The following is a 14,188-nucleotide window of genomic DNA, read 5'->3' as shown; positions in this document are numbered from 1 at the left end:
TCCAGTTTCCTCCACATTTTCTTCCCTTTGACTGTCATTTATCATGGCATTGCCCTTTTCTCTTCAGTATTAAGGGAGCCTGACAGACTGGTTACTTTTATTGCTTTTGATGGAAGTGACTAACTGCCTCACAAACCTTTTTACTGGTGTCTAATCTGCCCCAAAGCTAATATTCTGTGCTCACGATGCAGGTCCATTTGTATTCTTGCATTATGAGGTCTCTAGTCATCTTTTTCTATAGTGATCACCATTCTTCTTCCTTGATGTGAACACACACACATAAACACACAAATATATGCCTGTTTTTACCAGTCCGTGCACATAGTATTAAGCAGTGGCAGATCAATGTTGCTGGAAACGAGAGGCTCTATAAAGTATGCCCCATGGCTCAGACAATCAGCCCCTACAACAACAGTTAATGTCAGCTCCTCGCTGAAAAATGTCTCCCTTGGCTGCGGGGAGGGTTAATATCTCCCAAGAGAAATGGTCCCCTCAGAGTATAAGACAAGAGTAAGGTTAAGATCAGAGCAAGACTGAGAAATCATTTCAGCTCCAGAAATGGAGGTGGCCGGTATTGATGCACCAGTGAAAAATATTTCCCGTCAGACACTGGGCAAGGAGAGTTGAGAGCAGTGCCCTCATGAGAAATATACACGTCCTCTGAGGAAACAGATGCTGCAGCAGAGATGAATATTACAATTCGTTTCTTGATGAAATATTACAAGGTCAGGCTGTGTGTAAGCATGAAAAGAAAAGAGCAGGAGGAAATAAAAAAAGTAGCATGACAAAATAGGCTCTGGTGCTACTTTCTGACTGCAAGGCCACACAGTTGGATGAATGTCAAAGAAAAAACTATATGATCCTTTTCCCTTTCATTCTGATGTATGTTTCTTGCTGTATGTGTGTTGCTGGGTGGCACATACTGTATGTTAGTGACAGAGTGAGACAGCCTGGCCAAGCGTTTCTCTATAGGCCTCTCTCTTGCTCAGAAAATTTGATACGGTCATATATCTACATGCTAAAAACAAGAAGCAAGCCACAGAAGAACTATCAGCTTCAATGGTCAATATCTCTAATTGGTTAACAAACTGATGTTTACACCTCACTGTCAGTAAAACTGTATGTTGGTTTTTTTTCAGTCTACAAATATAGACCCAGACCAAGATGTTACAGTGCAGGGAGAAGACTATCAGTAGTGCATGAGTTTAAATATTTAGACATAATAATAGATTCACAACTCACATTCAAAACACAAGTTTAAAATAGGTGTGAACAGAATCAAATTCAATTTGGTAAATATTAGATACATTAGGAACAATTTAAATAACGAGGCCTCAAAGTTGTAATCCAATGCCATGATTGTCTCACACATGAACCAGCTGGACACAAACAGGTTGGACCACATTACAATCAGTAGAAACACTTTGTAAGCAGGCTTTGAAAACATTGGATTAAAAAATCTAATTCATATCATCATTGCAAAATTTTAACTAAATTTGATATCTTAAACTGGGAAAACATCAAATTTGTAGATATTGTACTTGTGTATAATAAAAATTTTCATGGTCTGGCTCCCCCTCCGCTCAATGAATTCATTAAACAAAGTCAAAACTCATCTACCAGAGCTACTACCAGAGGGGATTGTAAAATACCACATAGAGAAAGTACTTTAGTGCAATCAGCCTTTTCCTATAAAGCAGCACATACAACTCTGTCTCCAGATCTATAAAACAGTGCTTTACTGGACAACCAAACATGCTGTCATAATCTGGAGTTATGTCATTGTTTTACTATTTTGTCTGTGCTTATGGGCTTATGTGCTCTTGTATGTTTTCTTTTAATGTTTTCTATATGCCATCAACTTGCCAGGGACTGCAGATGAAAATTAGCCCGTATGGCTAAATCTGACACGTTTACATGATAGATCCAAGTGCTCATGTTAATTAATGTGCATTGTCCCTTCTTAAATAAAATAAACATAAACATTAAATAGATGCAACGTCTCACACCTACACAGAGGGACTGGAGGATGTCTCAATTAAGTACCCGCACACAGCTAAATTAGCACTTCCACAGCCACAGGGGAGAAAAATCAGGAATGACAATGAACAAAGCTAGTCTAGCATAGCAGTTAATTGGTGGAAAAACAAGACACAGCATGACAGTGACAACTAAAACTGCTTGACCTGGAGCTAAGGGACTCATGTAACTAGTCTAATGTAGACAGACATGAGGTAGCTTAGACTCAAGCAAATGGGAGTGCATTAGCATGGGCAGCACACTGTGTTGAAATTGCTATTCATGATTTGTGACTCATGGGTGTACCCCAGGACCAGCCACGTGGCGTATAACCCCGTTAGAGCTCTGTTAGCAAGATGCTAAGCTGATAAGTATCTCTCTTCATTCCCAAATACACACCGGAGTACACATGCACACAAGTGGTAGAGGTACACACACACAGACTGTAAGCGCTCTCACACTCATACACACCCCATCATTCCATCATTCCCCTCCGATAGTGATGTATATTTCCCTGGTGTGGCTGCTTCTTAATACATATTTCCTGACTAATGCCATTTTGTTGGTGCTGAAGGACATTGAGCGATGTGTTCATTAAACAAAGCTGGCTAGAGGAAAATGTGTAAATAATAAGCGCCGCTTTTACAAAATTTACAAAATCTCAGCACTAATGCCAGGGCACTGGAACTGCTGCCGCTCTGAATGAGGTCACGGACTGCCTTCTGCCCTATTTACACACTCACAGGAAGTCTTAAGAGGGAAGGCAAGAGCACACTGTATTGCGATAGTCATTATGGACAAACTTGGTCAATCTCTGTAAAAAGGGAATTTTCAAGGTCCATTTAACTATACAAGAAGACGGGATGTCTAATTTTCTTCAAGAGGCCAGTTTGGTGCAATTTGACTGAAAGAAGTACAGATTTCAGTCAACTGTTCAATTTCATATTCATAACTTGTGTGCCAGTCTGTGTTGCTGTCCTCCCCGGCACACAATCAGCACTGTGCTGTGATAGCAACAAATGAGATAGTGAGAGACAGCAAGTGAAGAAGATAATACAAAGACTGTGACAAACTCCAGCATCCTCTCTTGTCCCTGTTTTACTTCTCTTTCAATCCTTTATTCTCCGTCTATGTCCAGTAAATTATACTCTGTCATTTATGTTGATATTTTCCAGAGCTATGCCCTGTGCTGTCTTCTGTCTCCTATAAGTGTGAATAGCTTGGTATACTAATTTGAATCTTAGCTTTCCCCTCCTTTCTCCTGTAATTCTATCTTCGATTGATTGGACCTAATGAGACAACCGCTCCTATTTATAGCTATGTATTGCCACTTAAAGGGCCCAGTGACTGAAGATGTTTACCACATGCTGCTTAGGGAGGTATTACACTGCTTGAGTGCAAACCAGGATAGAATAAAACAAAATTCTTGCTTTGTATGTGTGTGCGCAGGAGGTCTGTTTTTGCTACCAACTAAGAAGAAACATGACATGAATCCCTGCTTTGTATTAGTTTGATTAGCCGTGACAAATAGGAGCTGTAGTGAAAGGTGATGAAAGAATATCGTGAAAGGAGGCTGGGAATAGACCATAGCAAAGCAGAGAGAGACCAAGATGCGTTATTACTGGAAAAGTGAATAAATTAAAAGATGTGCTTGTAAGACAAAAAGAGAGATCTTATCAGTAGAATGCGTTGATGTCTTTCTTTTCTTGTACAGTATTAACTGCTCCCTTGCTTCGCTCTGGGCTGCACCAGTTGCTGTGTCCTCAACTTTTTCTGGACTGTTTTATTCCCTCTGGAAGGGGAGTGGAGGAAGTAGGCCACGCGCCACATAGCTCACTCTGGAGGCAAGGAGTCTGGATTGGCTCACTCTATAACACAAGGGGGAGAGGTCGCTCATATATCCTTACTAATTACAGAGACAGGACAGTTAGGGAGAGAGAGAGAGAGAGAGAGAGCAAGAGACAGAAGAGTCTTCGGCTCGATTGCCGCGGGCAATACAGAGACAGGTATGGGGAGCATGCTGTGAAGGTGAAGCAAGGACAAGTAAGGGTATGGGTGTTTAAAATGTAACACAGCCACATCAAAGAGACACACATGCAAACTTGCAGAAGAGAGTATTTCAAATCTAAAACTTTCTCTTGATATCTCTTGATAGGACGGTATAGAGATGATTCAAATGAAGCCAGACTGAGGGCAGTGTTTTTGTTTGTAAGGTGTCGATTGATGCTGAAACATATAGTTTTCTTATTCATTATTTCAACCCATAAGAAAAATGATCAACAGATTGATCTATAATAAAAGTAATCATTAGTTGCAGCAGTCCTTTTAATGGTTTTAATGTGACAGCCTCTCCTTCACAGCGCTTGGTGCACCACAGATCCAAGGTTACAGAGGAAGTTGTCAACATCAACCTCCAATTAGCACTACAGAGAAGTTACACACTGTTTCATGTCTGTTGTGCCTGACCAGGGATTCCCAGCATTAATACTGTGCAGATGATGTAACAGAAACTAGATTAATGACTGCCTCTCCTTGATAAGTATTTCATTAACATAACCCTCGGTTTTCTGCTCCCCTGCCAACGCCCCTTTGGTGAATCTCATAGTTTTTTTAACATCCCCCATATCATTCTCTCTGCCCATCCCCACACGCTCCCTTCCCTCGCTCCTCTCTCTCACCAAAAAAGCATTCGTCTGACTCATCCCTGGCTAATGAGTGGTAGGGTAAGGATGGAAGGAGGGGGGGGGGGGGGTAGAAAAGGAGGGCAGGAGTGAGGATCTGACTCATGTCTCATATGACTTGAGATTAAGCCTGGGAATGTGGTTATTGCTTTTTCTGTGTCACTTATTTCACTTTAGGCTGTCCTCCTTCTGCAACTGGCAATAATTACCAAATGTTATTGATGTATTTTATGCATCAGAGATGCTTACACTAATTTAGGCTTATTATGTGTTTTTGTAATGTAATTTAAGATTTCATTCTGAGTTGAAACAGTGTTGAAATAAATTACTTTTGCCTTATGTGGATCACATACAATCCTTGTGGGATATCTGGGTTGATAAACCCATAAATAGTAATAGACTATTGCCAAAGAAAAAGACTAAAGGCAGAAAAATACAATCCAAGCTAGAATGTATCAAATGAAGGTTGTTTGAAACTTAACAACCAATATTTTCAACATTAGAATGTGAGGGAAAGTATGGATCACAAAAAAAGATCCATTCAGAAAACATCAAAAGAGCTATGAACTGCTTAAAGTACATATAATAAAATGCACACCAGAATTTCACGATGAAGGACTACTGTAAAAAGAGGGTTCCTTTTTACTGATTATATTTATCAGGGGTAAAGGCTACTGTTTGTGGTACCAAGGATGTAATTTTAGCCTGAGAATGATCATTTTTGTGAGCATGTAATTATGCTGAGCAAATTTGAATCTGTACTAAACTACTGACAGGTCTGTAGAATGTTGAAAGTGTCAATAATTTGTTTTCCCACCTGATCCCTATTGTTGTCCTATTTCCGCTGTATATTTGTTAAAAGCTGGTTTTAACTGTGACTTTGATGATGGAAGAACAGTTTCCAGGAAAAGCATCAGGCTGGCCCAGATGTCAGCTTAGAGGAGCTTTGTATGCCTAGCTGGGTTTGTTCCATCTTTCTCTCTCTCTCTCTCTTTCTCTCTCACACACACACTTCCTGAGGTTTTGTATGCATAGCTGTACTCTCTTGTGAACAGAGCTTACTGGTATTAACCCAGTTTCACTTTTCACGCACGAAGGCCCTTTCCTGGGGGAACAGCCTTGTGGGATAGTGAGAGAAATGGAAGGGGCAGGAAGGATGGAGTGAGGGACTGAGAATACTCGTATGAATGTCAGGGCCTTTTCATCGCATGTGAAACAAAAAGCAAATTCTCCCAAAGTGGTTTCCAAGGAAACTGTGCTGAATGAAAGTCTGGTGCAAAGTAAAAAAAAAGGTCACCATGGGAGGTGACCTCCCACGGTTCTATGACTGTCATTGTCTAGTATAAGGAATTTACATCTTTACATTCTTATTAAAATTGAACAGTTGTGTATAACAAAAATTTAATTCTCATGTAGCAGCAGAGCTTTTAACAGTCAAAGTGGTCAAATGTACAGTTTGATCACCTGCTGCTATCATTTGTATCTTTTAGACTATTCGATCATGTATGCTTGATAGAACAATTTTCATTTCATTTTTCATCCAGGTGATGTATGTTTATTTTTGTCTTTGCCCTACTACAGGTGCAGCTTAGCCAGGAATGTATGCGGGCCACGATGAGGATGACTTACTGTCCCCACTGCCGTGGCATGGCCTCTGCCAGACCTTGTGCCAACTACTGCAGCAACGTCATGAAGGGCTGTCTGTCCAACCAGGCTGACCTCAACACTGAGTGGAGGCACCTGGCAGGTGGGGAACACACCCACATACACATTCCCACTGGCATCCAATTCAAGCATATGTTTGGGTTCATCCTACACATGATGTTACTTTGTGCGGCTAACACAACTGAATCATTCTACCAAGGTAATACATATGAAACATTTCACACTTTCTTCACACTGACTGTTCCTCCTGTCTTTGTAGAAACGATGATTCAAGTGGTTGATCACTTTGATGGCTCATCTGGTGTGGATGTTGTGGTCCTTTCCCTCCACAATCGCATATCAGAAGCCATGCTCACCATGACGGAGAATATAGACACTATCAACAGCAAGGTCAGAACAATTATTTAGTTTAATGTTATAGAGAAAATCTTGAGAAGATTTGAAACCAAGTTTTAAGGGGCCTTTTAAACTTGGTAAATCCCAAAAAAATACTGTTTACTGTCTTAAGAAAAGCAAATGTGCAAACCATCAAATATTCAGTGAACTAAGTTCAAGCTTAGACCATTTTTGTGATTGAACCTGAATCCCACAGACCGCACACACACCCCTTGCCCCTACATTCATCTGTACAATAAACACCTATCCTACCACTAAATAAATGCTGTTAAAATAAAAGGATGTGAGTCATGACAGAACCTACAGGCCAACCGTTTACTTCACTGTTTAATGGTGTTTGAGAAACACTTTTATATGATCCTTAAAAGGTGCTGGCAGCAATGAAAATCTGAGTTGTTTGGTGGAAGGTGGAAAACAGCGTAGATGGTGAGAGGTAAGACAAAGCTTCCTCTGTGCTGGTTTGCTGTTAAAGAGCCTGGCTGGCTTGAGGTGAACCATAGCCTGGCGGACTGCCTCTGACCTGGTTCAGTATGGTGATCACACACAGCTTCAGCTTCTGATCTTCATCTCATGGGAAAAGTGCTGTTTTGATCCCATAGAAGTCAATTGCTGTCCTTAGTCTAGTATTATAGTAGACACTGTGTAGAACAGATTATCAACCTATTTACATAATCTGCTGACATCAAACCAAAGCCATATGTTGGGTTGTGTGCTTTCTCCATAAAATATACCAAATACAGATATAGAAACTGCAATATTATGTATGCTATGTATATGCAAATGTGCCTGAAGGTATTCTGCCACTTCTCCATTGTAACAGAGTCAACACCACATTTCTTCTACCCATTATTCAATCTACTGTGAACTACACAACACCAGCGAGTTATAGTGACAGACATGACTGGAAGCTTAAGACAGGATTATTTTATAGTTATGTGTGAAGGTTCAAAGGCTTGAGGCTCTCCTAAGAAGGCCAGATTGGATGACAGATTGACTGCAGTACTCCTGTATTCCCTCAGCTCCATTTATATAATTTAAGCCCCATCAGGACAAGTAGCATCCTCTGAGCTGTGAATCATTCTGCTGGAGCGATGCTGTGATTGACTCTTGGGACCCTGCAAATAACCAGTACCAATAATATGCTGAAATGCACTTTGTGTACATATTGATAAGTTGGTTTAACAAACACAAACTGTTTTGCTGATGCAGTATGAATATGGATTTATAGGATTCTATTCAGAGAGCTGCTTTCAGCGTTATCAGATTTCAGTCTTAACACCAATAAAGATATAGGGTATGAACTACATATGGTAGGAAAATAGAGTTTATAGAGTGAGTCTGAAGCCTTATAGTTCAAGTTACTTGTTGAAGCTGAAGATACAATTAATGGTAAAGCACTTACAGTAGATCTATTTCAGACCTTGACATGTTTTGAAAGAAATGGATGTACTTTAAGCTTTTGTCTGAACATTTCCTTGTTGAACCCTTTTGGTTAACTTGTCTCTCTTTCCCACATCTTCTCTCTTCTGTTCCATCTTCTCTTCTTTCTTTCTCCCATCCCAGTTGTTTCAGGCATGTGGCAGCCTCGGAGAGAGAGGAACCAGCAGCACAGGCACAGGAGTGGACGACTTCATGAAGAGAGGGAAGGTTATGGTGGAGGACACAATGGGATCCTCTAACAAACTGGACAAACTGGTTAGTATTTACCCAAGTGAATCTGAATCCCTGTTGTTGCTCTCTGATGGCCTCATCTGGCCCATTCATGGTGCTGTTTTATGACGCAGGAGCCATTGCTCATCATGGGCAATTAAAGCCCTTTTGATGTTCATTTCACCTTTACACAGGCGACTATGAGGTGATTAGAGGGCAATGAATGCTTGGATTGGTGATTAAAGCAGATGACTGAGCACTGCAGTTGGTTATTTACGAGACAGGAGTTTCTCTTAATCTCTTGTTTGAGTGTACCATCAAGCTATGACTTTTTTGGGCCAAAGTATAAAAGAACATGAAACTGCTCTCTTCAGGTGTCTGATGTAACCGCAAGACTGAAGGAAATGCAGCCGTACTGGGTTTCTCTTCCAAGTCTTCTCTGCAGTGACAGAGTGGCCACCGGTGCAGGGGCTGAGGATAAGTGTTGGAACGGCATGAACCGTGCCAGGTAGGGCATATAACATATGCTGCTTTTAATTAAATGCACACTGTTGGTTACTACTGGGCTCATCGAACATCTCAAACAAACATCTTTACAAAACAGTTTTTTATGCACTAAATGTTGAAGGAATAATCCCAGCCATCAAATTTCAAGTTTCATAATGGATTCAGTGTTGAAATGAATCTTCATATTAAAGTGAGTCTATATATGTTTTGAAAGAAGAAATAACACAATCTTCAATCTTCAATTCATTTGGTATGGTAGTACCAATATCTTATGGTTGCAAATGATAGCAAACTTTAGATAGTAAGCGTTGTGTAACAGACATATTGAGTCACAGACTTTAGATCTTCTCTACTTGCACAACAAATAAACATTTCAAAGGTTTATCACAAAAGTAAAACAAGAAGTAAACATACCAGACCTCACCAGGAGACATGTTAGTTATGTCCTAATTTCGGTCACACTTTAGTCAGGTCTTAAAAGCAACTGAATCCAAAGCTAGAAGTGGAGGAAATTCAATGTCACAGGGGGCTTTGTTCAGCAAAAGTTGCATAGTCACCAATTAACTGTGATGAAATGATGAGAAGTTTAAGATGTCACCTGCTGAGCAACTGTTTGTGTGTGCCAGGTACCTTCCCGAGGTGATGGGCGACGGCCTTGCCAGCCAGATCAACAACCCTGAAGTGGAAATTGACATCACCAAGCCAGACATGACAATACGCCAACAGATCATGCAGCTGAAGATCATGACACACCGCCTGAAGAATGCTCTCAACGGCAATGACGTGGACTTCCAGGACACCAGTGAGTACTTTACAACCAGTACCATCACAACCCACAAGTTTCTAAACATTCACAAGAAACTTCTGAGATGACTCACAGAAAATGGTTAAGTTTTTCACAAGTTCTAGATTAAGGGGAATAAACAAGTAACAAAAGCAGTATTTTTCGAATTAAGACAATGGTATAAAAATTCTAGGCATACATTCAAAGTACCATTTTGAAAAATTAAGGTCATATCTCTTTTTTCTTTTTTTTGCAATAACTGGCAGTAAAATTTCCACTCATTTTTGGACAGTCAACTTCATATTTTATTGCTAGTTGTATGCATATGTATAGTACTTTTGTATGTATGAGTATATGGCAATTGCATACATATGTTAATTATTTGAATATATTGACAGCACCATTTGTAAATTTGACCTATGTTTTACCATCAGACTCATGTCCTGACCCTCTGTTTGTAGGTGACGATGTCAGCGGTTCAGGAAGCGGCATGTGCACTGACGATATTTGTTCCCGGAGCCAACGCCCTGTTGTCCCCATCACTGAACGACCCAACCTCTACCCTCCAGAACAGGAGAAGGTGATGAAAGCCTCAGCCAACCAGAACCTCCCCTTCATCACCATTTACCTGCTTTCACTGCTTGTTTTGCTGCTCCGGCGATAATTGACGGGGGAATCTACCAACCGGGACTGAGTTTGGGACATGGGGTTAGGGAGAGTCTGAAAGGGGAGGGAGGAGAAGTTGGGGGTTAGTTACTTTGCCAAAACTAAATAAGGAAACAACAAAAAAAATCATTTGGATGGACATGGATGGTTTTGGATTAGAACAAAATGGAATTACGAGTATTCATAAATGTTTTGGTTCTGCTCTCGTCTTTTATTTCTTGCTATATTATTACACCATTAGAGCTGGTCTTTTTGCATCTTCTAATGTTTTGTTTCTGGTGTTTGGGTTCTTTGAGATTATATCTGTACCTAAGACATGAATAAGACTATCGCTAACAGTATGTTGGTGTTGACACCGTGGGGAGAGGGAGAATTGGGCTTGCAGTGGCATTCAGATACATGTATGTGTTATTCCACTCACTTTATTACACAGCACTTAGTTATTCAGTAGAATTATTTATTTATTAATACCTGACAATAGACCCCAGAGTGGTTTACCACTCCCCAATATTTATAGAAGAAGTACACAAACCACAAACTTAATTGATGTATTGATGACTTTTAAAGGACTATAATCTGGACAGCACGGCCCACCAGACCTCCTAATGCATTAAGCCTCACAATATCATTACAGTCACACACACTCTCTCAGAGAGGATGAGAGCACTCTGCGTCAGCATTTTTTGCCATTTCATCATGTAAGCTGTAATAATAGCCGTGATCACATTCACACTGACATGATCATCTAATGTGGGAGTAACGTGACCCATCCGCCACTCCATCCATCCACTCATCCCTACACCCCCCCCCCCCCCCCCCCCTCCCCCTCCCCGCTGAGGCATTTCTCCCTCTCTCTCCAGACCCTGTAGGATCAACTCAAGAGTCTGGTGTAAGCAAAACACATGTTAGGCTGGGTCAGGTCTCAGATGACAGTATCTTCCCACTATAGAGCACTGTATGTGGAATGTAGGTGTCAGTTTAAGACTGCCCTCACAGCAAAGGATTGACACTTCATGATTTTGGAAGATGTGTAGCAGAGCAGAAATGTACACAGAAGCAGAAACACTGCTGTCATGTAGCTTTTTTTCAGTATTCCTTTTATGTGCGCAGTGCAGAGCAAAAATATAATACGCATCAATTTGTGTGTTCCCTGCAAAGGCCCAGTGTTCCTGTGATTAGCATCATAATTGCAGCCAACAATGTCATATGTTTTTGTCGAATAGCAGCAACGATCCCTATCACAGTGAAAGCCACACCTTGCACGTCTTTGAACCGTTCTACTATTTCTATGGCAGACACAACAGTGTACATATTTTTGATTGCTTTTCTGTTGTTTTTCAGGACAAAAAATAGCCAATTAGGTATCAAAATTTTATAATGGGCAAATCATTGTATGCTATAACTCTTATTTCTTTCATCATCTGTCAGAGTATCCGTATCTGCCTTCCAATTTTCTGCAACTTCTCTGTATCAGTGCCTCTTTCCTCCCACCCCCAACTCCCTCTACCCTTCTACCCACTCATCAGTTATAATGACCTTTAAAGCGTTCCTCGTGCTTTTTACATGATAGGCAAGGCAATATGATAATGACACAGTGCTTCGTTATGTGTCAACCTTACTGGGAATGTTGTGGGAACGCATGTGTAAGGCTTTTCCTGATGAGAAGCTTGCTGGGAGGAAACACGCACCACATTTTAATTCAAAGAAATGTCAAAGCTCTCATTTAAGAAACGCCGTGCACAGGATGACGGGACAATGGTTGCATGTATGTATGTGTGTGGATGTGTGTACTTGTCTATGATTGATATAGCAAACAAAGGATGGACGATCGAGCCTTTATTAATCTTGTTTGGATGGCACAGAAATGAAATGTATCAGACTAACATTGTCTGGCTGAGTGCTATTTAACTCACAGCAATGGAAGATTAATATAGTTAAGTTTTCAAAAATGGGATTTTCAACCTACTACTGTAATAATTCCCAATCCGTATTGATGGTGTCTGTGCTTGTCAGTATTGTATGTGACAGTGAAATGGAATGTGGAGGACGCTAATGGACACGTTTTTTTTTCAATTACATCATTGCTTCAGTTGCACATTGGGACAATCCACTATAATTAATTTTATGAAAAAATCTAAATGTCCCTACACAGTTAATAATACTGTAGATCCAACTGAGATGTTAAGAGTTAAGTCAAACATTGACAAGCACATCTGTTCAATACTTGGTTAATTACTGCTCTGAAAATGGGTGAGGTTGTTGTCATATTTGTTGCCTGACAGGTTACTTTGATAGTATTTTCTTTTTTTGACATGCTTTATTAATGAATGCTATGTTTCTGTGTGTGCGTATGTGTGTGTGTGTGTCTGTCTCTCTGTTAGTCCCTGGTTAAGAAATCTGCCTGTGACTGCCTTTGACACTTTGTCCAGGGTTGGGGTCAATTTTGAGAAAAGAGACATATAATGTTATTAGATGTTCCATTGGGGAAAAAAAAATACAATTTTTAAACAAAGAGCAAAATAGGAAGAACACCACATGGGTCTTCTTTTTGCGACCCTCGAGAAAAAAAAAAATCTGAATATGAATGTGAAAGTGCACATTATGCCCTGTAAAGAATGAGAAAGGACTCCAACTGTGATGGTGACATTCCAATTCAAAGACGACTTGCGACTTTAGACTCACATCTTCAGTTTCAATGACTGCCTCACAATGTCATCGGCTGAAATTTGCACACCCCCCCCCCCACCCTCACCCCTCCCCCACCCACCCACCCACCACACACACAACCCCCCCCAACCCCACACCCCCTTCTCTCCTCCTTCACCTTTTGATCTCATTAATTTGTTGCCCAAAGTCCCCCTCCCTTTTATAAAACCTGCACTTTTATGAGGCCAATAAATGGCATTGTCTGCACAAAGACATCACAAGATGTTCGATCAATACGCAAGTCAACACCTTCCAGAAACGACTATTGATTGGGGATGTGTGTATGCAGATAGATACGGCCCAGCAAGATGTCTCCTGTTCAACTGTGGTGAAACAGTGTAAACAAAAAGCCCCTAAGTGTGAGAGGAAGCAGGAGAAAGGTTAGTCTAGCGCACCTCGATCCCTCCCTCATTCACTAGGTGGCAAAATGCAAAGCTGATTATCCTGATAACTGTTTAAAGACAGCTTTATATTCTACACTGAGTTGAACATGGAAGGCATTTCTGAAAGGTGCCAATTTATGAGGAAAAAAAAAAGTACTTTTCATTTTCTTGCTTTTATTTACTTTGGTTTTAATGTTAACAGAAATCTATGGAGAGTTTGTGCTTATGGTGAAGATAGATGCCAGAAAGAGGTTGAAAAATACAAATGTCTCATTTGCTGTTGTACCTGAAATCTTGTGTCAATTATATACATTGTAAGATTTTCAAAATGCCCGTGTCCAGTTTCTTTAATGGTGGTGTGTTTTAGTTGGTGTGTGTGTGTGTGTGTGTGTGTGTGTGTTTGACAAAGAAAATGCGAAAAAAGAATTAAAACCCATATGACATTGTTTTATACTCACATCACAAACTATTTAACTCACACAACTAACATGCAGATCCACTGTATCTCTATTTTTTTTTTTTTTTTTTTTTTAAGAAAGGAAGTCTCTGCTTTACTTGAGTCTGCCCACGTTGTTTACCAGAGCAAACCGGGGCACACTGCCACCAAGAAAGGGCCAGTTCACCCCAGTGATGATGTCAGAGGTGACAGCTGCTATCTGGTGTTGCCACTCAGGAAAAACTGCCACATGTTCAGAGCACACTAGGCGCTTTGTCTTATTTCTGTGTGCTCT

General features: G+C 40.5%; 1 protein-coding gene across 2 annotated transcripts in view; it reads left to right on the top strand.

Annotated features, from left to right (window-relative positions):
* Positions 1–12,929, top strand: part of gpc1b (glypican 1b) — a 76,372-nt gene extending 63,443 nt beyond the window's left edge. For both annotated transcript variants that reach the window (XM_042429188.1, XM_042429189.1), the window contains 6 exons: positions 6,282–6,447; positions 6,625–6,755; positions 8,325–8,456; positions 8,786–8,919; positions 9,545–9,720; positions 10,164–12,929. In XM_042429188.1, coding sequence (XP_042285122.1) covers positions 6,282–6,447; positions 6,625–6,755; positions 8,325–8,456; positions 8,786–8,919; positions 9,545–9,720; positions 10,164–10,366 — 942 coding nt within the window. In that variant the 3' untranslated portion in view covers positions 10,367–12,929. The remainder of the gene's footprint in view (positions 1–6,281; positions 6,448–6,624; positions 6,756–8,324; positions 8,457–8,785; positions 8,920–9,544; positions 9,721–10,163) is intronic.
* Positions 12,930–14,188: the final 1,259 nt, after the last annotated feature.

This window comes from Thunnus maccoyii, chromosome 12 (assembly GCF_910596095.1).
Source record: "Thunnus maccoyii chromosome 12, fThuMac1.1, whole genome shotgun sequence".
Classification (NCBI taxonomy): Eukaryota; Metazoa; Chordata; class Actinopteri; order Scombriformes; family Scombridae; genus Thunnus; species Thunnus maccoyii.
Note: the sequence above shows the minus strand (reverse complement) of the source record. Positions and strands in the feature narration are given on the sequence as shown.